The sequence below is a fragment of the Etheostoma cragini genome, chromosome 3 (genome assembly GCF_013103735.1).
Source record: "Etheostoma cragini isolate CJK2018 chromosome 3, CSU_Ecrag_1.0, whole genome shotgun sequence".
In the NCBI taxonomy this organism is placed as follows: domain Eukaryota; kingdom Metazoa; phylum Chordata; class Actinopteri; order Perciformes; family Percidae; genus Etheostoma; species Etheostoma cragini.
Genome location: NC_048409.1, coordinates 18,978,785 through 19,004,510, shown reverse-complemented (window position 1 = coordinate 19,004,510; position 25,726 = coordinate 18,978,785). Strand labels below are relative to the sequence as shown.

General features: G+C 40.8%; 2 protein-coding genes across 3 annotated transcripts in view; both read left to right on the top strand.

Annotated features, from left to right (window-relative positions):
• The first annotated feature begins 1,005 nt into the window (after positions 1-1,005).
• Positions 1,006-7,771, top strand: LOC117942354 (vomeronasal type-2 receptor 1). Its single transcript, XM_034867764.1, has 14 exons — positions 1,006-1,229; positions 1,770-2,061; positions 2,151-2,393; positions 2,513-2,704; positions 2,829-2,954; positions 3,194-3,378; positions 4,400-4,520; positions 4,596-4,823; positions 4,949-5,072; positions 5,714-5,874; positions 5,986-6,181; positions 6,325-6,539; positions 6,635-6,834; positions 7,146-7,771. The coding sequence occupies exons 1-14, from the start codon at positions 1,006-1,008 to the stop codon at positions 7,465-7,467; spliced, it is 2,829 nt and encodes a 942-aa protein (XP_034723655.1). The 3' UTR covers positions 7,468-7,771.
• A 5,112-nt stretch (positions 7,772-12,883) lies between these two features.
• kcnab1a (potassium voltage-gated channel, shaker-related subfamily, beta member 1 a) overlaps positions 12,884-25,726 on the top strand; it is an 88,443-nt gene continuing 75,600 nt past the window's right edge. Inside the window, exon 1 of one of the 2 annotated variants that reach the window (XM_034867071.1) lies at positions 12,884-13,381. In XM_034867071.1, coding sequence (XP_034722962.1) covers positions 13,107-13,381 — 275 coding nt within the window. In that variant the 5' untranslated portion in view covers positions 12,884-13,106. Of the gene's footprint in view, positions 13,382-19,835; positions 20,572-25,726 lie in introns of those variants that run through there. The other variant, XM_034867072.1, reaches the window with a different exon arrangement.

Below are 25,726 nucleotides of genomic sequence, written 5' to 3'. Positions count from 1 at the left end.
GTAATTACAAAAAGACAGACAAAGACCCTTTTCCATTCAATCAGATGAGAACATTAGTGTTTTTGATTGCTACATAATTGATTTCTTGCAGTCAGATGTCTTTCATTAGCCTGAGACAGATCACAAGGGCTCAATCACACACACACACACACACACACACACACACACACACTGAAGGTAATAGTTTAGCAGCAACTATAAAAGGACTCAATCAAAATATCCTTTTTTTTTAGATTTCTGCTTTCTGTGTGACAACTTTCCTTTAGACTAATTTAATGTAATAACTGACCATGACTGAAAGACTTTTTCGACAGTAGTCTATTTGTGTGCAGTCAGCCCTTGTTACCCAGCAGAGGTCCCTCTGTGTGCCGGGGGTTCAGGTGTGTGTTTCTCCCTGCAGACGGAGAGACATGAGCAGACAAGTTCAGTCACCCATCAACACACATGCAGACCCACATGGGACAAGACACAATGTTGGAACAGTAGCTGTTGCATTAAGACAAGTTATCACATGCAGCTGCCAATTAACTTGTGGCCTGTGGCAGTTTATCCTATGCAGCTGACCTGAGTGCAGACTGATAAACTGATTTGTATTTACAGGACAGAAAAAGGGAACAAAATGATGTGTGTGTGTGTGTGTGTGTGTGTGTGTGTGTGCGTGCACGTGCACGTGTAAGTGTGTGCATGTTTGGTGGTCCAGTTTTTGCTCTTTAAGGGACACAAAAGCAATGTACACTTTTTGAACCAAACAGTTTACACACCATTAGTGAGATCATAATGCTTTGGAATTTACAAAAACATACTAAAATTGACAAAGGTTTATTGTTCAATGATGATTAATATGCCCTCATCCAGTGTCCTCCTGTTCAGTTTTGTTCTCAGGTTGCCCGTGCAGCACATCTCCCTTGAGAGAAGATAAGACACCTGTCACACGGGTGACGTGCTGTATCCTTTGCTGTCTGCCACAGCGAGAGCTCTCCCGACTCCTTTCTGCATCTGCATAGGATGGAAATCTCTCGCTTTTTGCTTGGATTATGCGGCTTTGTCCACTTTTACAGCTCTGTTTCAGCAGAGTCCACATGCAAGCTGAAGGCCAAGTTCAACTTGAACCGCTACAAGGATGTAGAGAAGAAGACGGTTGTTATTGGGGGGATGTTTCCTATTCACATGCGCATTGCTTCCAGTGATGGCAACACTTCAAGGGGGCCTGTGTCCTCGGGGTGTGAGGGGTGAGTTGTGCTGCTCATGTCTTTTTTCCTCATTGTGACTGTGTTGGCTTTTACTTAAAGTTGCTGTGAGAATGTATAACACTAATCTTAGATAATCTCATAGGCCTATTTAAGTGTTAAAGTTAAGTTAAATTGTTTGATATTTTAGCCCGTAAATGAGAAATAATTTGACTTGAGAATGTGTTTCAGCCATGCAGAGTTCTTTTGAAAACTCTTTACCGCATGATTTTACTGTACAAATCAAGACAGAGCAGGGCAGCACCTCTGGGGCCAATTAGCCACAGTAGCCCATATTATTATGGGGGCAGGCCTTTACAGTGTGTTATGCAACAATAATCAGCAAGTCTGCAAACTGTCCTCTTGTGGCTAATTTATGTAACAACATCAAATAATTAAAATAGTCTGTGTACATATATCTTCCAGTCATCAAGTATTTTAATTTTGCACACACTGTATGTACAGAGTTTTTCTTTCTTTCTACAAAAGCTTTTGTACTACAGCATGTGTACCTTAATCTCATCGCTTCCCATCATCCTCCAGGTTTAATTTCCGTACCTTCCGCTGGACCCAGACCATGCTGTTTGCCATAAATGAAATTAACCAGAAGGACAACCTGCTGCCGAACACCGACCTGGGTTATGTCATCTATGACTCCTGCTTCACCATCTCCAAGGCCGTGGAGGGCACCCTAACCTACCTGACGGGCCAAGATGAGGCGGTACCCAACTATCGCTGTGGGACTGGGCCCCCTCTGGCTGCTCTGGTGGGTGCTGGGGGTTCCGACCTGTCCATTGCCACGGCTAGGATACTTGGACTTTATCACTTCCCACAGGTAGGTCAGTATTGAGTTAGATGAAGACAGGGAGAAATGAACAAGTTCATAAGTACATAAGTAATGTGGGTCTCCTCTTTCATCTTTAGGTCAGCTATTGTTCCTCTTGCTCCGCCCTGGAAAGTAAGTTCCAGTTCCCCACCTTCCTCAGGACCATTCCCAATGACAAGCACCAGTCTACAGCTATTGCCCAGCTGGTGCTTCACTTCGGCTGGACTTGGGTGGGCACAATAGCGGCCGATGATGATTATGGCAAGTACGGCATCAAAGACTTTAAGGAGCAGGTGGAGGAAGCTGGTGTTTGCATCTCCTTCTCTGAGACCCTGCCCAAGGTAACATCTTTTCTGTCAATGTTTCATCATCCCAGTGTTGATCACACTCTGGCATGCCTGTCTTTTCTAAAGATGTATCAAAATGTGTTCCTTTTGAAAAACAAATATTATTTTTTCAGGTCAATTCCCCTGGGGTCATCCAGCGTATTGTTAAAACTGTAATTGAAGCCACAGCCAAGATCATCGTGGTCTTCTCATCAGACGTGGACCTCAGTCCTCTTATCCTCGAGCTGCTCCGGCACAATGTGACCAACCGCACCTGGATCGCCAGCGAGGCCTGGGTCACCTCCGCTCTCATTAACCAGCCTGGGGTGAGTGCACAGTCCAGTGAGGGGGGTAGTCTCATTGATTGGTTGGCTCTAACCAGTCTAAAGAAAATGTGTACATTTATAAACATATTGAACTGAAGTTGACAGTGTGCATGTTTTTACCCAGGTGAGCTCCTTGCTGGGTGGTACCCTGGGCTTTGGAGTAAAAAGGGCTGACATCCCGGGTCTTCAGCGTCGTCTACTGGAAATAGACCCCTATGATGACCCGCTCACAGAGGAATTCTGGGAGACGGTGGGTATAGCTGACTAATTGCCCAGAGTAGGTTTGGGGTGATCAATAATCCACATTGATCTCCACCAAACTATTACCCACATGTAAAATCTGATTGTGACAAAAATGCAGCTAGTAAAAACACATCTTGGCTTGGACTGACAGTTGCAGTGGCAATTGACTGTAAACAAGATGATGAATATTCAGTGGAAACTTTCAAAGTCATTCACAGGTTTGTGACCTTATTTTTTGTCTTGTAGTTGTTTAACTGCACATTAGACTATAGCAAAGCAGTGAAGCAGGCCAAACAGAGGGCCAAGGAGGATAACGGCACGCTGTCCAGGGCAGTGACGGGGGTCCTTGATGGGCTGTGTACAGGCAAAGAGTCTCTGGCAGAACTCAATAACACCTACTCTGATGTTTCTCAGTTACGAATCACCTACAGGTCAGTTCTCTAGGGTCATATTGTTACTAAACATATTGTGGTAGTATAGTATTTACTGATTCTAGTAATACAACTAAATTCTTTTTACCATCATAATGCTAGAATTTGCTACAACAAAACCTTTTATGTCCACGGCTAAGAACACACCACCATTAAAGAGTCAGTTTACCCGAATTACAGAAAATAGCCAGGAAAGGGCAAGGATTTTGACATTCCAGCCTTTGAAATTCCTTCTGCCACTCTAGTATAATGGAGGTGAATGGAAACAAATTTGTGCTGCATAAATAAATTAAAGGACAATAACTGACAATAAGGATTCGGGGGTGGGGGTTGGGGGGTTATTGCCGTTGAGTGATATGCCGTCACTCAACATCCCCCAGAGCTGTTATGATTTAGTTAGACAGAACCACAGAGGTAACAGAGACAAGAAGACAGGATACAGTTCAGGTGGTTTAATGTGAGCGGAGGAGCACAAACATAGTAGTAGACTGACGGTAGGTAGCCGTGAGGATGGTAGACAGCTCAGATGGACAACGGACGGATCTATGAGGAAAACACAAGGTAAGTACAGCGCACTAGAAGAATCAAAACAGGTGTGAAAACGACTAAGGCCAAGTTACCACAACAGTGCATGTAACGGTCTGGCGCTGAAGAGGCGGTCAGCCCAAGTTTATGAAAGGCGGTGGGATGATGAGTAATGAGGTACAGCTGTGTGGAAGACGGAATGGAGATGGAAGCCACGCCTCTGAATCCCCCAGGAACGCCCTCACGGCAAACAGACAACACACAGGGAAGAAAAGGGGAGACACAACAGGTTGGGGAAGGCAGCAGACCACAACAAGAGCATCTTTAAGTGAAAATTAGTTGAATCTTTTTGTAAATTTGGGTGAACTAATGCTTTGATATTAAAGTCATGCTGATGGAAATGTGGATGATGGTGCAAATTGATAAGGATGATGATGATGATGATGATGATGATGATGATGATGATGAATTTGATGATGAAGATGTCTCCCTACAGTGTGTACAAAGCTGTGTACGCTGTGGCCCATGCCTTGCACAACTTGGAGCATTGTGAAAAGGGACAGGGGCCATTCAACGGGAACAACTGTGCCAACATCACCAACTTTGAGCCATGGCAGGTAAGCCTGTGTTTGTGTGTGAGAGACTGTAACTGTTCTTTTGTGCATGTGTTTTACCATCTTTCTCTCTCGTAGCTTATGTACTACGTGAAGAACGTGCGCTTCAATGTACCGCACACGGGCGAAGAGATCTACTTTGACGAGGGGGATGTAGAAGGCGTCTATGACATCATCAACTGGCAGTTTAATAGTAATGGGGAGATATCCTACGTCACTGTGGGACGTTACAATGGCTCCGCAGCCCCAGAGAACAAGATGACCATAATGAATGACTCCATTCTGTGGAACAATGACATGTTGGAGGTCAGCAGCAAATTGATCAAGATGGCCATGAACTCTTCTAGATTATGATTAGTGTCAAATGCATGTGTGTCTCTGTAAATCTGTGTGCGTGCGTGTGTGTGTGTGTGCATGTGCGTGCATTGCAGCCCCCTCGGTCAGTGTGCAGTGAGAACTGCCAGCCGGGCACCAGGAAGGGAATCCGGCAGGGAGAGCCAGTCTGTTGCTTTGACTGTATCCCATGTGCTGATGGAGAGATCAGCAACTCAACTAGTCAGTATACAACTTTCAAACTGTTATAGACATGAAGGTATCTTCCTGAAAATTCTCAACTTCTACTAAAATATAAACCTTAGTGAATAAAATTCAGTACTTTTTATTTTAATCAAACAAACAACAAGACAATATTCAGAACGAGCTGTTTTATTTGATTTCTTAACAGCCTGAACTTACTCAACTTATGTTTTCTTAAATTCCATTTAGCTGTGCCATACTGGTGTCTCTTTAAAATGCATATGTGTGGTCCTATTTGGAATAATTATAAAACAAGCAAAAATAGAATAATCACAAAACTAAGCACAACAAATGCAAATGCAACAAATGCAACACCACAAAAGCAAAATCTACTGTTATTATTATTATTATTATTATTATTATTATTATTATTATTATTATTATTATTATTATTATTATTATTATTATTATCATTATTATTGTTATTATTTTACTCATTGTGAGAGATGCTAGATCAGGAATATCATGTGTTTTAGAGGACAATGGACTGTACTGGGCCTCAGTTTCAAATCAGAGATAAACATGACCCTTATTTTCTTCCTCCCTTCCTTCCTTCCTTCCTTCCTTCGTTCTTTCATTCTTTCTTTCCTTCCTTCCTTCCTTCCTTCCCTCTTTGGTAGATGCTCGTGCGTGTATCCTGTGTAGTTACCAAGACTGGTCCAATGAGGCTCATGATACCTGTGTCCCAAAAATCATTGAATTCCTGGCCTTTGGAGAGCCTCTGGGGATCACTCTCATCATCATCTCAGCCTTCGGAGCACTAGTGACCATCGCTGTCGGGGTGAGACTTACAGCGAGAACACACCTCCTGGTGAAGCCAACAGATCCCTTGTTGCAGAAACTAGGGAGCTAAAGCCTAAAATGGTTGCTTTCACTGTTTTTCTTTTTCTAGGTGGTGTTTGTTGCACACATTGGCACCCCTTTGGTAAAAGCCAATGATCCTCTGTTGAGTTTCTCGCTACTCTTCTCGCTGGTGGTGACCTTCCTCTGCTCCATCGTCTTCCTTGGAGAGCCTCAGCACTGGAGCTGCATGACAAGTCAAGTGGCCCTGGCCCTGGGCTTTGCTCTCTGCCTTTCTTCCATAATGGGTTGGTACTTTTCCTTTTTTTTTTACTGTACTGTTCTGTGTATATCTTTGTATGTATGTAAGTAAATGTACACTGCATACTTGGTAGTGGGCCACTGAAATGTACAGTAAGCCTGTTACTGTCTACTAACTACTATAATTCAGGTAAGGCTGCAGTTTTGATGATGAGAGCTCGCGCTCTGAAGAAAGCGCGTGCCGCTGCCAAAGCAGCAGCCAAAGCTGCAAAGGCTGGCAATCCGGATGTCACTGTAACCAACACACTAAACAACAATGACGCCAATGCCTGTGCCAACCCTGAAGTTGACAGTCTCACCTGCGCCCACCAGAGGGCGATAGCTGCTGTGGCTACTTTAATACAGGTAAACACACTGAAAAATAGAAAAGATGTCAATCGTCTTACTTTACATCTTACTCTGACCTGATCCTGGGATATGTCTGAACTTCTTCTACCCAGGCTGTAGCATGCACAGTGTGGCTCGTCATCCTCCCTCCATTTCCTGTCCAGAACACCTCTGCCCAGAATATAAAGATCATTCTCGAGTGTGATCAAGGGTCTGTGGTCTTCATCTGTTGTATCTTTGCCTATGATATCCTGCTGGCTCTACTGGCCTTCATCTTTGCCTTCATAGCCCGCAGACTGGAGGACCACTTCAGGTAGGAAACGCATAAGGTTTCACAGCAATAAACAGAGGAACATTGAGCATATCAGTTCATACCATGGCAGCCAATGGGGTAAATGGACACAGTGGAAATAAACAGTAATAAAAAAAAGTGTATTGTAGGGCAATATGCGCAAGATTATATAGAATTAGACATCTGGCACAAACACACTTATACCAATGTTTGAAAAGTGACATTTCCACCTTTTTTATATCTGACCATTGAGATTTTGGGTATCCATATTTCTCCTATTAAATCCTTTTAGTGTAAAGAAAATGTCTTCTGACGCTCAATATCTCTTCCAGTGAAGGGAAGAGTGTCACCTTTGGCATGCTCGTCTTCTTCATCGTGTGGATCTCCTTTGTCCCGGCATACCTAAGCACACGTGGCAAGTTCATGGTTGCTGTCCAGATCTTTGCCATCCTGGCTTCCAGCTTTGGCCTGCTAACCTGCATTTTCCTGCCCAAGTGTTATGTTCTTTTGGTCAAACCTGAACGCAACACAGAGGAGATGATGAGGCCCCGCGCTAAACCACGTGATGGGACCTCGACCGGGACCTCGGCATCAATCGCTACAGCTGCTACTGAGGTCAATGCTTCGATAGCATCCACTGCTATTGATGATTAGTGGAGCAGTACTAAACTGAGCCAAAATACTGAAATAATGTAGATGGCAGATGGCAAACTAGTCCAGCTGATTAGGGTTCCTAGACATATATTTCACAATCATCATGTTTGGTCAAAATCTTTTATTAACATGCCCTAGTCTAGTATCTTCACATGTATTAGAGAGGGTTGATTTCAATATTCAATAAGCAATTACCATGAGGGAAGAAAACTACCTCACTGATTACTCAAAAATAAGTTTCAAAAAAATTGCTTTAACTCTTAATGTCAAATCACTATTGTGGTAGCAGAATTAAAATTAAAATAAGGTTTTACCTCAGAAATGATACTGCTGTACTACTAGTTGCAAATCCATTTCAAAAACATTTGACAATTTGCAAACATACAAAGGTTTAGCTTATGCTAATCCTATTAACATAAAAAAAATGTATACTGTAAACTTTTCCAATTACCATAATACTGTAATACTGTAATAATAACTGTTTGCATAATACATTTCATAATGATAAAATAAATGTTATTTTCAGTCACTATAATACGTGTTTTTCTTGTTAAAGCAATATATTTGTTCACGCTCATTTTGGAACAGTACCATTCATTAGTGTTGAAGAAAATCTAGTAAAAATACAATATATTGCTTTGTACTGCATGACTGTCAACTCCAAAATTGAGTTGATGTCTTCTCACTGTTATTAGGCAAGATTATCACTAAAATGATCTTATTTAGACTTACTTTTAGCTCCTTGTTATGGTAGAAATTTGTTGAGGTTCTTCTGGTTGAAAAGGACATGTTACGGTACAGTGGCCTGGGAGGAGGACAACCCAGAAGAAGAAACATATATGTACTGTATGTAAGGAGCATGGCCAGAGTGATCCAGCAGAGGGAACCGTGGAAATAATAAAAACTCTTGGTTGCTCTGCTGACTGTTGGCACCACAACCCCTGACCCTGGGTCAAAGTTCAAAGTGAGCTGGATTGTGGTAAACAGTACAGCATATACATATGCTGTATATCATATATATTCAAAAGATTTTGTTATTTATTGTTTTTTTGACCAGCATTTTTCATATGGAAGAGGATTTTTATATTAAGACTTTCTTCTAATGCTCTTGCTTTTTCCCCTAGATCGTAGAAAGTGATGAGAAGTTGAAAGAAAATATTATGTTCTATAAACCTTTGAATTTCTGAAATACTTTCAGTTGGAGATTAATAATGTCAGAATACTGTACGTGTGTGTGTGTGTTGTGCTTACTTTGTGTGTGCACGTGGCTTTCCAGAGTGAAGCTGTGAAGTCTAGCTAAAGCTGATGACAGAGCGGTGAAGGAATGTGTTTATTATTTATTGTCCACTGACGGGTGTGGACAGTAGTGGTAAATCAAGATCAAATGTGCGTATGTGCATCACTGTGTTTGTGTGTGTGTTCATGCACGCACTAATGTTAACTAACAGTTGTGTTCAGTTAACATTTTATTGCTATAGAAAGTCAACAGTTTACCTTTCATCTGTTTTTTTTATTTCATATTGCAGATCCAAGTGCAACATAGTGACGCACATGGAAAATGTAACTGAAGCTATTTTCTAATTCTTGGAAAGCATCACACACATATCTTACTCATCAGCACCTATTGGGATTTCCCTCCTACCCTGTTTGAGGAGCACTGTACTCTAAATTAGCCTGCGTTGCTTAGAACACTTTTGTGATTCATTTCAAGAAGTTCTCATCTACATCATACACCTTCATTTCTGTTTTTAAGTCTCCATGCGATTGATAAAGGACTAAGTGAGTGTGACACAGTCCAAATGAGCCAATAGTATTAGTAGTGAGATCAGTGACAAACTAGAGGAAAAAATAACATGGTGTCTTAAACCTGCAGAGCAACTTCATGCTCCTTGGCAAAGTTTTTTGTTCACCTTTATTTATTCAGGGAAGTTTAACTGTGATCCAGTCCGAATGGGAGGAGGGTTGTGACAATTCACACTGAAACGAGAGCTGACAGAAATGAAGAGGAGTTTAACATTTATATATTGACACCAAGAATGAGATAGTCTGGTAGAGATTATGGCTAAATCTGGTTGGTTTAACTGAAAGAGTACATGCCCCTAATCAGCCAGAAATGGGTAGCAGGAGCAGAGGGAGTTGAATGGGAATGAGTGAGTGACATAAGACAGTCTTGCTGTTTGAACTTACATTAAGCTTCATTTGAGTTTGTGTCTGTATATTACTGATATGTAGAACATATAGAGATATGATCTGAGGCAATCAGGCTTTTGCCTGTTGGTGTTAAGAAGTTGTGTCAAAACTCACACATTCACACCTGTTAACCTGTGTGCAGTCTTACTTGCTAAACTACTAAATACAAGTTTCATCACTAAATAACTAAATGGATGCTGTAAACTTTAAAGCTGATTGTCTTTAAACAAACCTAAAAGAAGACAGAACCGAGTCCTCATGCAACATCTACTTAAAATTATGCATAATGCAATCAAATACCACGGAAGTTAAACTCACCACAACTGTGTATATTATTACTGTATAAATGTAGTACTGCACAGTGCAACTGTACTACCAGTGTTAGTTAGACTAATCAAACAGCAGCATCTATTAGAGCTAGAGTTGGGTGTACCACATGCCTTTGTATGTGTGTGTGTGTGTATCTGTGTATCAGTTTGCGTCTCAGTAGGGGTTCAAGATAAAGGACTTGAATGACGGGTTTTGTCCATGCTAAGATGTCTCTCTTAGTGACGAGGACATTACAGAGAAGTCAGATTGGGTTAACTTTGCGTGATGAATATTCCCCAAGCAGTAATCTTAATGGACAACAGGTTGTCCAGGAGTGCTGCGTTCAGGCCTATGTGTGCAATGTTTAACGTGCTATGTGTTTTCTATCCTTATCTTTCAATGGTACGGCAAAATTCTCCATCAGGTAGGCTAATATATTTCTAATATTTCAAGGTATTTATTTTATAGTATCGCCTAAGTGGTAGCTTTCTGTGACATGGTCTTAAAAGACACTGCATAACCCTGCAGCAAACAGCAGAACTCCAGCAAATGTCGAATACAAATTAGCTGTCAACTACAGACACAGTCAGGTCTGTCCTTTATCCCTTCGCACTGTACAGTCAGCACTGACCCCAACCTTTCCCCCTAGGCCCCTCAGACATGTTCACTAAGCTATCAAGGTCTCATTACCTAGCTAAATAATTCAGGGCTGACACTCCATCGCTGATCCATTCACTTGACCTTTGAGGACACTGACCTCTGTGTATCTGCTTAGACATCGGAGCATACAGGTTGAGCACAAGGAGCCATTTAATGGATGAGTGCGCGTAGACTTTATGGTATTACCCCGCTGTGTGGAAGTTAATCATGGCTGCTATCAAAGTTTTAGCTAACGCTAGCAGCTATGTCCTGTTTATTGGATATGGGTAAGTTACTTTCCAGCAACCCCGGCCATCTTGTTAGATAGAGTTATGTTAGCTAAAGCCATAGGTTAGTCCTTTTTCTAAAAGCCATGTCATGATAAAAACATGTTAGAAACATGGTGTTCTACTTCTTAAATACAAAGATTTTTTTAAGCTATAAGCAGCTAAACAGGGTTATGTTTTCCTCATCATACTTATAATACTGAGACTGACCAGCTCAACAAGATCAATGCTCCTTTATTTCTGTGTCTTCTTTATGTATCATCTGCTGGTGGTGACGGTAACTTTTTGCCTGAGACATGCCGCTTTAGCCTCAGTCTTTTAGCACAATATCATGTATATAGCCATTAAGTGCATATTTAAGACACACTTTACAAGATGCTTGACAGCAGGAGATAGCGTTTTCACGTCAGAAGCTAAATAGAATTCAAGACTTTACATGGATGTTCTTATCCAACCAATTTAGTCAGTGAATTTTGAGCGTCATCAAATTACACCTCTGCTATATCTCTTATTTTGCAGTTAAACATTACAAATGTGTAAGCAAACCTTTATGACTTAAATTGACTTGATCTTCTCACCTTAAATTCAAACAGTTGAAACATTTTAATTTCTGACTTGAAATGAAGTGCTCCCTGTTGCACCAACAAAGCTTGCCCCTATCCTTCGGTTTGGACAAGTAAGTCAGCACTTCACTTAGCAAGCTTTCTTGATAAATGAACTCCACTTCACTCAAAGCCTCTCTCCTTCCTTCATTACCCACCACCCTTCTTCCCTCATAACACTGTGATCTTCCCTCTGTCTTTGACTAAACTTGTGTTGAGTCAGGTGGCCTCCTGCTCTCCTTTGGTACCTGACATGAATTAGCATCTCATCAGCATGCAATTCCTGTCCACCACACAAACAGTGATTGAATGCGTGCGTGTCCTTACATTCACCTTCAGTATATATAAATTCCCCCTCTCTGCACAGTGCTGCTTTGCTGTTTATGCATGGCCATGTGCATCTGTGGTCAGAAAAACTAGAGAAAAAATTCAAAGTCTGATTGAAAAGTTGTGAAGATGGAATCCATAAAGGCTCTTTGGTGTTTTGTGTTTATTTGAAATCTGAAGTTTCAGCAGAACAAACACACAACATTGAAAACAGAGTGAAACACAAGACCTCACAGAAAACATTTATATGTCAATTTATACGCACATTCAAGCTAGCTGGCAGTTCTGTGCAATGTTTTTAGGCTAGTATGCTTTGCTCCTAAATTAAAAATGTTATAGTCAGTAATCAACTTTGTTGTTTTGGCAAAGGTGGATGCCCAAAATACTGCAAATATTTTACATGTGTGTCTGTGCCCACATATTTTGCTGCCAAAAATGCTTCCACATTTCCACATTGTTATGCCTGGCAAAGGTGTACATTTGTGTTTCTCTGCCTGGAGTCTTATGACATGAGGAATGGTGTTAACACTCCAAGACTCTGAAATGGTCCAGGAGGAGTGTAAATCTAGAGTTGTCACTAAAACCAACCCAGAAGAAAAAGAAACAGTGTGCCAGTGTACTTTTGGAGTGTATTGATGATTGTTGCAGTAATAGCTCTGCTTCAAAGTAATTCCGCTGTGTTTATTGCCTAATTCAACATTCAAATGCAGAATTTAGTTCTCGCAACTACCTACACTTTACATTGTTTGTCTGAGCTCACATGTTTGCAGTTTGTGTATGTATTCAAATCATTTATTATATGTTGTTTCAACACTTAGACATTTCTGTGTACACCTTTGATACATGCAGGGTTTGTGTGTGTGTGTGTGTGTGTTTGTGTGAGATTGTGTGTAGACATTGTCGACACCCTGGCATGTTTGGCTCCCTCCTTTTAGGCCAAGCCAGGCGGCGGTGACGAGACAAGGAAACCACCAGGATCCTGTTTCAAGCTAGATAAGGCTATAAGAGACAAGAGAGCACACTGCACAGACAGACCGAATGACAGAGAGGTATATGACAGACACAGAACAGAGAGTTTGAGAAGTGTAAAAGATGGCCAAATAGTAGAGAGACAAGGGTATAACGGTCAGAGAAAAAAAAACATTCCTTAGACCTACATCACTCTCTGAAGCTGGAGTTATCAGTCAAAAAGAAGTACTTGCAAACACTTTGAAACCTGCAGCTCCTCCTCTGCATCTTGCTTCCGGAACTCTGCCCTTGAGGGGAGGGGGCACCCTCCGGGGCCATGCTAGCTGCCCGGAGCAGCGGAGGGGGGATTGGTGGTGGACATCAGCCGCACCACGTGCACCGCAAACACTCGGTGGCCTCTCTCAGCGGCACCAAAGCCCACCGCAGCAACTCCCAGGATGCCGGGAAGCGTGGTTCCTCATCTGGGAAGCAGGGGGCCCAGCACAGACACAAGGTGGCGCTGATCAGAGAGATGGAGACCAACTGGTACCTGAAAATGTTTGGACTGGGCAGAGAGGACACAGTCTCTCATAAGACTGGCATGCCCTACAGGTCAGTTAATAAGCCCTGTGAGTGTGTGACTATTTGTGTTTGTCTGTGTGTGAGAGAGAGATTAGGTAGTGCTTATACAGCCACACTCAGCACAGTGCAAACTGATAGAAGGCCTAATGTTTTGTACAGAGCTGCTTGTTGATGCACAAAATCACTTAACTCCATTGAGACACACACGCACACACACACACACACACACACACACACACACACACACACACACACACACACGCGCGCACACACACACACACAAAACTCCAGGTTTTTTTCTTCTCTACACACCTGCACACTTGAAAGGTGTCAGAGAATGAATTGTGGTATGTGTATGAGAATAATACCTTTACTTACCTTTATTAACACTACGATTAGTAAAGGGGTGTGCATGCATGTGCAACATACACATGGTGTGTGAATGTACACTGTATTTTTGGGCTGGCCCATCAGTGCTACAGTATCTGTTGACACGTGTTCCCCCTGCTGTCTTATCATTTCATTTGTGAGCATTGTGTGTCACAGGAGTCAATATTAACAGGAAGACCTTCGGCTTAGAGTTGTGTCACCTGATCTGGCCGTGGTGCTAATAGCCAGCATCTGTCTTGCCGAATTAGACTGCGTTGACATCCTCTAACACCATGGTGACAAAACACATGGAGGCTGGAGGGAGTGTTTTGATTCTTGTCTGTGTGACTGACAGACAGAAAGCCCCAAATGGTGTTGTATTCCAGGCTGTGATGTGCACAAGTTTCCACTTTTGGAAGATAGAATATGAGTGCAGCAAGCGGTGGTTGTTTTCCCATCTCCTCCCATTCTCTGTCTCTTCTCCTTTTTCTCACACATTGATATTTTCAATATTGGGTTACCCCCTCCCCTTTCCTCATATGTATTCCCTATCGTTGCTCTACTCTCCTTTCTTGTTACTAATCCGTCTGTGCCCCATTCCAATCATTCAAGCCTAAAGCGTCACGTTCATGGGTCTGTATTCCAGCCTTTCTCTTTTCTTTTTATCTCCTCTCCTCTCTTTTTCCCTCTGTCTTTATTCTCCAGCCTCCCTGCTGGTTTGGGCTCTGTTCACGCTCTAATTTAGTAAAAACAAAGCACAGCTTAGACAAGAGACTCCGGATGATAATGACCCAAGGGCGCAGTGTTGAGGTCTCCCAAATACTTATGGACCCATTTATTTTGTACGTAGAGCAACAAAGCAGAAAATGTAATCTATAATCCAAACTTGTTCGTACATTACTCAGAGAACATGAACTGGCTGACGGTTACAGAATCACACTATGCACAGATCAGCTGAGAACTGACAGAGGCAGTATGATATTTTTGTCAGGAACTTCAATCTGTCACATGGGTTTTACTCAGCTTTGCTTCATGTTCAATGTCTGGCAGGTGTGTGATCTCTTTTTTTTTTTAATAGTAACTCATTAGCCACTTACAAACTAGTTTAGCTGCTGCTGATATGTGTATGGTCATCATTGTTTTATAATCTTGATGGGCGAACCCAACCTGTAGGACTTACCAGCATTGAAGTACAGTGGAGTGTCAACATTAAGTGCTGATGGAGAAATTGCAACATAAACCCTCGTTTATACAAACAGTGTTGACATTTTAAGTATTTAACCACGATTGCAGCCTTTTCCTAACCTTTCACATGTAGTTTGCAATAGCCTACCTTAACAACATTTATCTTAACTTTGCTAAACCATCCTTACATGGATTTATAGGAACAACCAATTACTTTGCTATAAAAACAGTATTTCCCACCTCTTAATCACCTACAAAGAGTTTGCATTTCAAATCAAAACATGTCAAATACTGCGTCAGCATGATATCTCAGATGTGGCTTCTAATTTTTTTAAGAGTTGGCTTGGCAACATGTTAGTGGCAGCACACTGGTCCTTATTTACAGGCTCATAAAGATTATGATGACAGCCTTTTGTGGCTCCACTGACAGACTGACGGGTGCATGTGGAGTGTTTAATGCCGTCGGTATGTGTCTGCAGTGATGAGCTCAGTGGAAGGACCAATAAAAAGGACTCCACTGTGTGAATCACAACAAGTTTAGCACGGCCTTCACACATATGCATGTACATACGGACAGAAAACCCATTTCATAATTCATTCCCTCTGGGGAATCAATACTGATCTTTAGTGTCTGATCATTGGGACTACGTTATTATGACAGGGAGTCAGTCTTCTCCTTGATAGAACGACAACGATTGACTCTGACCTAGAAAAGATGTGAGCATGAAATGAAAGCCTCCGAAAGTCTCCATCAGCCAACTTGTGCCACTCATACACACACACACACACACACACACACATACACACACACACACACACACACACACACACACACACACACACACAGTGTTCCAGCTCTCCTCTCTGAGTCCCTGTCGTGGATGCCAAACAGCATGCGATGGCTGGATATCCACTCTCTCATTTGAATCAGAACAATTGCCACAATTTTTAGCTCTCCAGTGATTTTGCATAAAAACTGGAGCAGAATATTATCACAGAAATCCCAGGCTTTTACGACTGAGCTAAAAATAGCATTTTCTCCCTCTCAAATATGAATTTTGTTTCCTCCTACAAATCTGATGCTAATGTGTTTTTCGATATGAACAACCAATTTACACTATTTATCCTCATTATTGTCTTTATGCACCTGTTGACAATTTCTAAATTAATTAGGCCTTTCTAGATTAAGGCAACTATTTTAGATTTTCTATAACTAGTAAAATACCAATTACCTTGTAAATTTTTCTTTAGATGGTGTTTGTAATAGTTGTCTGTATGGTATTGTGTGCACACATGACCTTGTGTTAATCTTGTGCTTGAGCAAATTGTAAATAAACTGGACTAAGAGACAACTTGTCCCCTGTACCCTTGTCCTGGCTTTGTTTCCTGGCTTTAGAAAGTCAAGCCTGTCTGCAACTAAAGCTCATGACTACGGGTAGCAGAAGGCTTAACCATTAGCAACATTTTATTTCCATCCCTCTATTAGTTTAGCCTTCCGCTAACCCTACCCAAAGGCTCGCAGCTGCGGCTGAAGCTTTCGACTACGGTTAGCAGCAAATATTAGCAACATTTTCTTTCCATCTTTGAAACGCTTCGCTGATTTTGACATGTTTTATTCATAAACCTGAACTTAAATCACAGTATGTTTTTTTTCACAGGGCTTTTAAGGACCAACATTTTTTTTCATAGAAAACATATAGCGGCATCAGGATCAGAATCACTATTGTCTGGTAGGAGGAGCTTGGGACAGAGAGGGGAGAGCTACAGAAGGAGGGCTATGTTTTCAAATTCTGTTATTTTGCGCCTTTTTCCAGAACATTGCATGCCCCAACTTTAAGTAAAATAATGCGTTAATAAAGCAAAACGTGAACTGTCAGTAGGTACCACAATGGATCATCATTAAGTGGCAGCACAGTTGCAGACTGTGATAGGTAGACACGCTTAAATGCTGCAAATCAATTCTGAATGTTGCCAACAAGCTTTAATTTTTAACAGAAAGCAAGTAAGGAAACTTGGTTGGATGAAATTGTAACCACAGCCAACATTATCACTGTCATTCTCTAGGTATTGAATAGACATTTCCTTGCACCCTAGCACCAGAGACAAAGGTGTTACAACATGGTTCTGCGTGGAAAACAAAAACACATGTCCAAGTAGAGATTGATGGATAAAATTTGGAGCTGCTGCCGAGATTGGTGGTTTGACACACACAACAGCAACCCTTGCACAGAGCATGATAATAGTATCCTCACTCTTTCTGATGTAGCCAAACAACCAAATGCAGTGGAATAGTGTTTTATCTCATTGGCTCATCTTTCAAAACCTTTTAGAAGAATAAAAGAACAATAAAGATAAAAACAAGGAGCCTTGGGACAGCTGGAATGTTGATAATGCAATGCTGCACTTGGTTTATTATCCATACACTGTATTTTGTGTAGTCATTGTAAAATAATTTTAACATCCTCACTTTGCTCTCACTCTTCAACTTTAAGCTGATTTAGATTTTCAATGATAGTAACAATGGGATTTAGTGGAGAATGTAGGCCAACGCACTGGTGTCCCAGAGGGCTGGAGACTGATCACTGGCATAATTATTGCTGCCATAGAGTCATGTGGCATGGAAAGAGCTTTCTCATTCAAGTAAACAACACATTAATATTGATGGATACACTGCAGATTGCTAGTAAGAGTGCAAACTATAGACACAAACTTCAGTCATTTAATGTTTTTTCTTTAATTAGTCCACAAAAAACATGCAGTGTTGTGCTATTCTATGCTGCTCTACTTGTTCTGTTTCTATCATGCTGTGCACCACTGGATGATTATTAGACATGCAATTATTGTAAAGGGATTCATTCACTGGAAGGAGTGCATGTGGGGGTGGTGGGGGCAAAATGAAAGAGAAAAGTATTGCTAATTAGTCTCAGGGAGCATGAAATTGATGGAAACAGTTCAGAGTGAAAAATAGGTAAGGGGAGAGAAAGTGAGAAAAAAGGTAAAATGCAGACATGCATAAAAATCAGATGCACCAACTGGACCCCATAAACTGACCTCTCAACGCTCTATCCTTCAGTGACTCACCTGCTCACACGCGGAGTAGCTCTAAAGAGATTGTGACTGTTTGCAACACCAGAGGCCAAAATTAAAAACATTAAAAACACATATAGAGAGAAACGTGACTGTAAAATAAATAGTTAATTGTTATTGCTAAAACAGCATTCTTTGTTCTGCTAATATCAAAGTTTACTTCATAGGCATTAAATGTGTGTGCATAACAGTATGTAGGCTCCATGTGTATGGATATGTATGCTTCTAGTGACTATAAATACGCTGTAAACACAGTCTGGCATTGCATAAGCCCAGCTGACATTCTCGCTGCCAGGCATGATCAGTTTTTCCACCCATCTTGCCGGACAGTGGACACAGCTGACCCTCTGCCTCAGCCTCTGTCGCTAATTCTGTATTGTGTGTTAGTCCATGTACCCGGTCGTCTTTGCGTTGAGACAATCCCTTTCTGCCACAGATTCATATTTTCTCAGGTTTATATGGGGGTCTGGTACTGGTCAGCTCTGAAACATTTTACCCCGTACTATAAATATGTCCCCTTGCAGAATCAACTAAAGTATTTTTTTAGTCAAGTTCAGAAAAATTACTAATTTTGGGTGTTTTAAACATTCTGCGGTTGCAAGCCGTTTATTTTTTTAAATGTCTTTTGTCACATGGTTAAATCTAAAGAAATGCATCTTAAAGAATGAAACATTATTCCAGGATTAACAAAAATCAAAACAAAAACCAGAACCAGGCGTATACACAGTACAGTTTGGATCCCAAAGTTTAAGAAACAAATGCAGCCAAGCAGACATGTGATACCTGCTGGAGAGAAGAAAGTAACTGGATCTTGACAAACAAAAGTTAAACTTAGAGGATGGAATTCTATTACGATGAAGAGCGTCGAAAGCACATTCACAACTAGTTCCATGTGCCATTACATAATTGCATTGTTTGTGTGTGCATGTGTATGTTGGACCCATCCATGTTTGAGTGGCTTGGCCAAGTACCAAGTTCCAAAATGATTTGTTGAATACCAATGGAATGTGTGTGTGTGTGTGTGTGTGTGTTTTTAGTAAGAGTGACAGTGTGTGTCTGAACAAAAATTTCCTGATATGGGAGAATGGCATTCCTCATGGTTCCCACAATCCTCTGAAGGACCAGACATGATGTCACTCCCACGAAGAGGCCGGAGGTGTGTATGTGTGTGTGTGTGTGTGTGTGTGTGTGTGTGTGTCTGTGTGTGTGATAAATCAGGCCAGAAGAAAGAGGCTTCCCCATTTCATTTTGTGGTTCATTTCGTTACAAAAACACTGCCCAGACTGTGAGCAATTGTGCATAATTTGTCTTGTGTGAAAGTGTGTGTGTGTTTATTTTAGATGTTTGTTATGGGTGAAACTCCAGTTTGTTTTACAAAGAGACAGAGGAGAAAGGGAGGGCAGGGTAAAGTAATGGCAGGCAAAAAGGATAAAATTGATTACTGTAAAGTAAATATTAAAGGGTTGTTAAAGGTTGAGGATGGCAAAGTGAGTAAAACATGCATACTTTTGATAACAACAGATGGGTGGAAGAAAAGGAAATAGCGAGAACTAAATGCTGTAAGAGAGACAAGATGAAATTAGGAGTAAATGAAGGGCTTATGACAGGAAATACTGAGAGACAAAGGAGGAATGATGGACAAAGTGAGAAAGAGAGAGAGGATAAGAGGGAGTTGGAGAGAAAAGGGTAAAGAAGAGAGAGAGAGAGAGAGAGAGAGAGAGAGAGAGAGAGAGAGAGAGAAAAGAGGGAGGGCGGGAAATAATGTCCCAGATTGCCATGCCATTTAATAGTGAGCAAAACCAAACTGAGCTTATAATGTAGACTGGCTGAGCAGGGGGCAAGGTGACAGCATGAGTGTGTGTGTTGTGTGAGAGAGAGCAAAGAAGAGAGAGCGGGATATCTGTATGTGTGTATGTGTACAGAGAACACATGTGACACAGCCCATGGAGGAGCACATGTAAAGAAAAAGCCTGTTTCCCTGTGTGGATGTGCAGCCTGCAGACAGTTTGGACTGAAATTTGGACCTTTGAATACTGTTTTTCCAAGTTGGATTTTCCTGCGTGTCTTCTTCTTTTTTAAATAAGAGTAAAATACTTGATATGTAGCTTCATCCAGAGGAATACTTTCCTTTCCTTTGAGGGTTAATCACACACTCACACATGCAGTAGAGTCCTCTGCTCCATGTAGCGCTGCGTGGGTGAGGCGGCCTACCTGGATTACTCTGAGCGTACATGTTTTTGGGACAGACTCACAGAAGACGGGAGAGATTGAAAGAGAGGATAAAGTGAAGAAGAACGCGGGAAGATGTACTTGTACAAAACAACATGCCCAGACATCCCCAACCCGAAGCAAAAGGGCTCCAGAGGTCATGGTGTGGTCCAGGCCCAAGGTCCTGGTCAGCTGAGACTCGCCAAGCAGATGTCCAAAGGGATGGGGCCGCGACCCTATGCTCCTCTGATGTTGTGGACACCAAACAAATCCAATAGTATGGTGCAGCTCAAACACCTGGAGGAGTTTCTCAACTTCCACTCGTTGTCGCTGCACGATACGGTCAAGAGCCAGACAGGCATGCTGTACAGGTAACCGCACTTGCCTGTGTGTGTGTGTGTGTGTGTGTGTGTGTGTGTGTGTGGTTGTAGGACTTTCCTGGAGACTTTAAGCAATAGTCCTATGTATTCCAAGACTCACATCCACAGGGTAATTTGCTGCCATGGCAACCCCAACAGCATTACTGCTAAAAGGAAAGGATGTTGACTCTGCCCACTGCTGACTTGAGTGGATTGTTTACAATTTTTAGTGTGTATTAACTTTAGATTCCTCTGCCTCGCTGATATACCTATTATTTCATCACAAGTCCTCCCAACCATACAACAATATAGGTGGTTCTTCCTAACTTCTAATACAACCCATAACGACAGCAACCCTTTCATAAATTAACACCCCTCGCGGTTGCAGGAAATTCAACCCGGGTGAGCATTTTCCGTCCTCATCATGGATGTGTTAAAAAACCTGCACACAGCGTTTAAGCCTTGTTCAATTCCATGAGAGTAGGAAGTCTCTTTTATCATCTTTGGTTCCAGAATTGACTGTTGGTATGTCGAATCAATGTCATATGCGATGGATTCTGGATCGTTGGATGTTTGTTTAAAAAGGCTTTATTTGCATGATGTCATGTCTGTTTCCGGGATGTTGTGTTCACATCATTCTAAATAAAAAAAGAAATGTTTGTACACAAGTCTTTGGAGTAAAACACAATGGAGATCTGAGGTGTGGAAAAAGCTTTTAACAAGTTTATCTAGAAAACTAGAACATTTACCCACTGAGCCCACTGAACATCTTTGTTTCCAACAGTTATAAGGTCATCCATGTTATACAATGCAATGGCCAGTGCATCATGGGGACTATTGATCTCAATGTGAAACCCAGTTGACTGATTTCTCTGTAAGGCCACATGTTAGTGTGTTGTATGAGTACTTGATATACTACAGTATCTTCAGTTTGAGTCATTACTCTATTACTATTGGCAAATTCATTCTTGAATTAAACAAAAGGAGAGAGAAATGGGATTTTCCTGCGAGTGCACTCATTTTGTCATGTGTCACATTAGTATTGAACCTAAATGCAGTGCACACATTCACACACAAATAAATCCTGTGGCATGACAAATGAACAAACAAACCACATTAAGCCCAAAACATTAACTTAATACATTTTCTTAGTTTGAATATAGTGTTTGTGGATCAACCCGGTAAATGCTTACATGTGGAGTAACTCACAGCAATGTTCATATTTGCTACACAGTCCTTTTAGCTGCACAACCAAAGCATTTTTAACTGGACATGTGTTTCAAAGCTAGTAATGTGCCAATAATAGAAGTGATTGCACAGGGTCATGTATAGTCAGAATGTACATATGTACAGCACCAAACAAAAAAACATGGTTTAAATCAACCTCCAAATGTCTTATGAACTGCAATTTGTTATAATAGTTTTTGTTTTGAAGATCACCTACTTCATCTAAGTGTTTCTCGGGCACTGGTAGAGACCCACTATGCTTATGTGTTTGTTGACATTCTCTCTGTGACAAAGCATCATGTTGGTGAGTGGTTTGAGTGAGTGTTCGGGACGTAGATCCCTGCTCAGCCCTGAGACTAGAAAGCAACATGTAGCTGCTCTGTGTTGTTGTTGTTCTTGACTAAACCATGTGATTCTCAGATAAAGTTTTTGTTGTCGGTTGTAGCTTGTGATTAACCTTTCAACTTTATTTATTCATGAAAGTTGCCTGAATACAAATATCTTTTATGGACACCCACTGCTTCAACCCCCCACATTCTCTTCTGTCCTCTGTAAGCATTATTAAACATCTATCAGCACCAAATGAATAATATCATCAAACTCCAGATTGATAAAATGAGTGGAATACACCTGTAAAAGTTATGTCATTTTTCATTTCAGCACGTTTACTACAAATTGCACAATATCCAAATAAGGCTCCACAGTGTTGATTAGAAACGAGGTGTCCATGTGTGTTTTATATTTGGAGAGACTGCTGGCTTAACATTTCCATGAACTGTATTTTGGTCATTTGAACAGCCTGTTCATTCCCCACTCTCATCACTGATTCTGTGGCTATATTCTGGAAACACGTTTGACTGTATTACAATCAGTGTAATTATAACATGGCTTAAACTTGTGTTGGTACAGAGGAAATTACAGTGACTTTTCCATGACCCCTCCGTGTCCACCAATGGAGAGAGAGAATGGAGTCGGGAGAGGAGGATGGCAGGGATAATTTGTTTTATAATTTTACCTTGGGACCTTGGCATATATGTGTACATGGGCCTGTGTGTTTTGGTGTGCAAGTTTGAGTTTTTGTGTTCATTGCCATGGTAACCTAATAACACAGCTGGCTGTCTGATTTATTTTCCAGGTCACTGTGTATTGGTGGTCAAGACCTGTGCTGGCCACTTCTTCTACACAGAAATGTAAATACTTTAACTATGAAACAACTTAATCCAGCCAAGAATCTACCCTAACCTACAAAAACCTTCAAAAATCTACAAAAACCTTCAACTACAAAATGTTAATATGAAATGCTTTTATTAACATATGAACACCCCAGAGCCAAAGATGCAAATCGGTGAAGTGTCCTTGGTGCCCTTATTACTAAAAAATAAATGAAATATTACTAATTTTCCTTCTGGGTCCGTGGAGAGAGGTGAGTCGTGACATGCTAAAGTCTGAGGAAGCATTTCCTGACTCAACCTACATAGCACATGACCCCTTAAAATAAAGAAATGTCTATTTATGGTGCACCTTCATAGGTTTCTGTGACAACTCCACTGAAGAGAGATTGTAATTCTTCGTTTTGAATACTTTATAGTGGTCTGTAAGGCGTTTTACTATGCATTAATTCACAAAACAAATCAGAGAAAAGTTAATGGAAAAAGCTTGATTGTACATCATTTGTACTAACCTCAAACTAACTTAAAATGTAAACACAATTTTTGAAGAATATTTTTGATTCAATTAAGTGCTTTACAAAGACAGACATGCAGGCACACATGCACATCACACACACATGCATGGTTTAAATTATTTCAAATGTTTGCATTTTGATTAATTCAAATTATACAAATAGCACAGATGGTAAGAGAAAGAAGAGACAAAAATACAAGCAGATATGAGCCTCAGCTTCATAGCATGCCCTCACATGCCCTCCAGTTTATTATTCATGAGTGTGTGCGTCTGTGTGTGTGCTTTTAGTTGTGAATGAGCATCAGTATGTCTTTCTGTGTGCTTGACTACTTCATCGTTAATATGCATTTTGACCATGGACTGTAGGCTATGATGACATCTTACAGTGTTCAATTCAGAACACATGCATTCAACATTTCCTCTGGGCAAATGTAGCAAATGTTAACGCTAATTATCCAATCAGGGCCAGACACTATCACTATGTAACACTATGTTAGTGAACCGTGATAAGAAAGCAGAGATCAGCAACTTTGCTCCAGAAAGAGTTGAATTAAAAATATATTTTTTTAAATGACTTTGACAGCCAGCCATCGCACCTGTCGGTCAATGCTTCCACCAACTACCATTTTTGAATCACTTCAATGTGAAGAATTCGTCTGCTCACTTTGGTTGAAACACTTTAATATTGCCAGAAATTAACTTTCACAGTTTGTATGAAATGAGGTAGTATAAGTTACATCATTTTCTACACAGTTTTGACTTTGTCATCAAGTTTTAATTGTTCTTTTTTACATTTGTAAAAATATTTTTATATGCACTACAATGGCATAATGCACCATTGCAATGCAGCAATATTTGGTCTGGTTCAGTTTTTGCACTTTTTGTGATAGTGCTTGAAGACATGTTTTAGTGAAATAATTATGTTTTTGGTATTTCATTTAAGAAGATAGCTGCTTCAGGTCACACAAACAGTTTCCATGTTTTCATTTGGGTAACTAAATGAATGTTAAGCTGAAAAAATAACTATTGTGTTCAAACAGCCTTTCTTGTAAAACAACAAAAAGCATAAATCTAGTACATCCCCTTTTAACCTAAATGGCAAATGCACTCTGCTGATTTTTGATCACACAGACTGAATCATCATCATCAATTCAATCAGCCTAGGTGTAAAATAGATTAATCAAAAGCCCATGATATTACTGGATACAGAACAGGGAATTATGGGTAAAGGAGTGACAGTGAAGGGGCAGTTAGACCTCCAGGGGGCAGAAGATCCCATTATGAAACATATGTCATGTGCTGAGCATAATAGTGTGTGGGCTTGTGCGCGTGCGTGTGTGTGTGTGTGTGTGTGTGTGTGTGTGTGTGTGTGTGTGTGTGTGTGTGTGTGTGCAGACAGTCTGAATGTTTCACAGACCAACTAATTAAATAAGCTCTGCCCACTGATAGGCCATGGTGTGAAGGTGACAGAGTTAGTGACCCTCCAGTTGTTTCTCTACTCCTCTGTCACTCACTTTTCTTCTTGCAACATTTTTCAATCCTTTTACAAATTATAAATAAAGATCTCAATAATGAGTGAAAGTGTTCCACAGTTTTTAATTATTATCGAGGAGCGCTATGAGGGAGCACCACCAAACATGCTCCGACACCTTTCGGAGCCCTTTTGCAAACATGCATACGATTATTATTTGCTCCAGTGGTACATTTTATTTTGAATTCACACTTTAATTCTAATTAAATGATAAATGGTAATGGTGCTACACCACACTGTTCAAGAGTTACAGTTGTTTGCTATGCTCAACATCTGATTTAAGTAGTAAGTAGTAAAAAGTGAGTCAAACTTGGCTCTGTGGGACTGTTTATGAGCTCCACATTACTAAAGCAGGAAGAGACAATCAGAACAAAAATTACAACGCTATGTTTGAACCTAGTTAAGCAAAAGCAGCAGTGAATGTTTACTGACTACAGCCAGTCACAAGTTGGTGGACTGGAGTCCATGTGTCCAAGGTGTTTAGACTCTGGTGTCTGCCTATGTAAGGAGAAGCTGTCCAGGCATGCAACTTTATTTATTAACGGACAGAAACAAAAGGGAAGTATGGAGGGAAATGAAAATTAAATGTGTGAAATTAAATTAAAAAAGCTTATTAAAAATGAAAAGAAGAAATCAGATAATGTTATATTTGTAATACTACCTAAAGGAAGCAAGTGGTGTTCATGCTCAAGTACAGGAAGATGGGGACGGAAGTATTTTTCCACA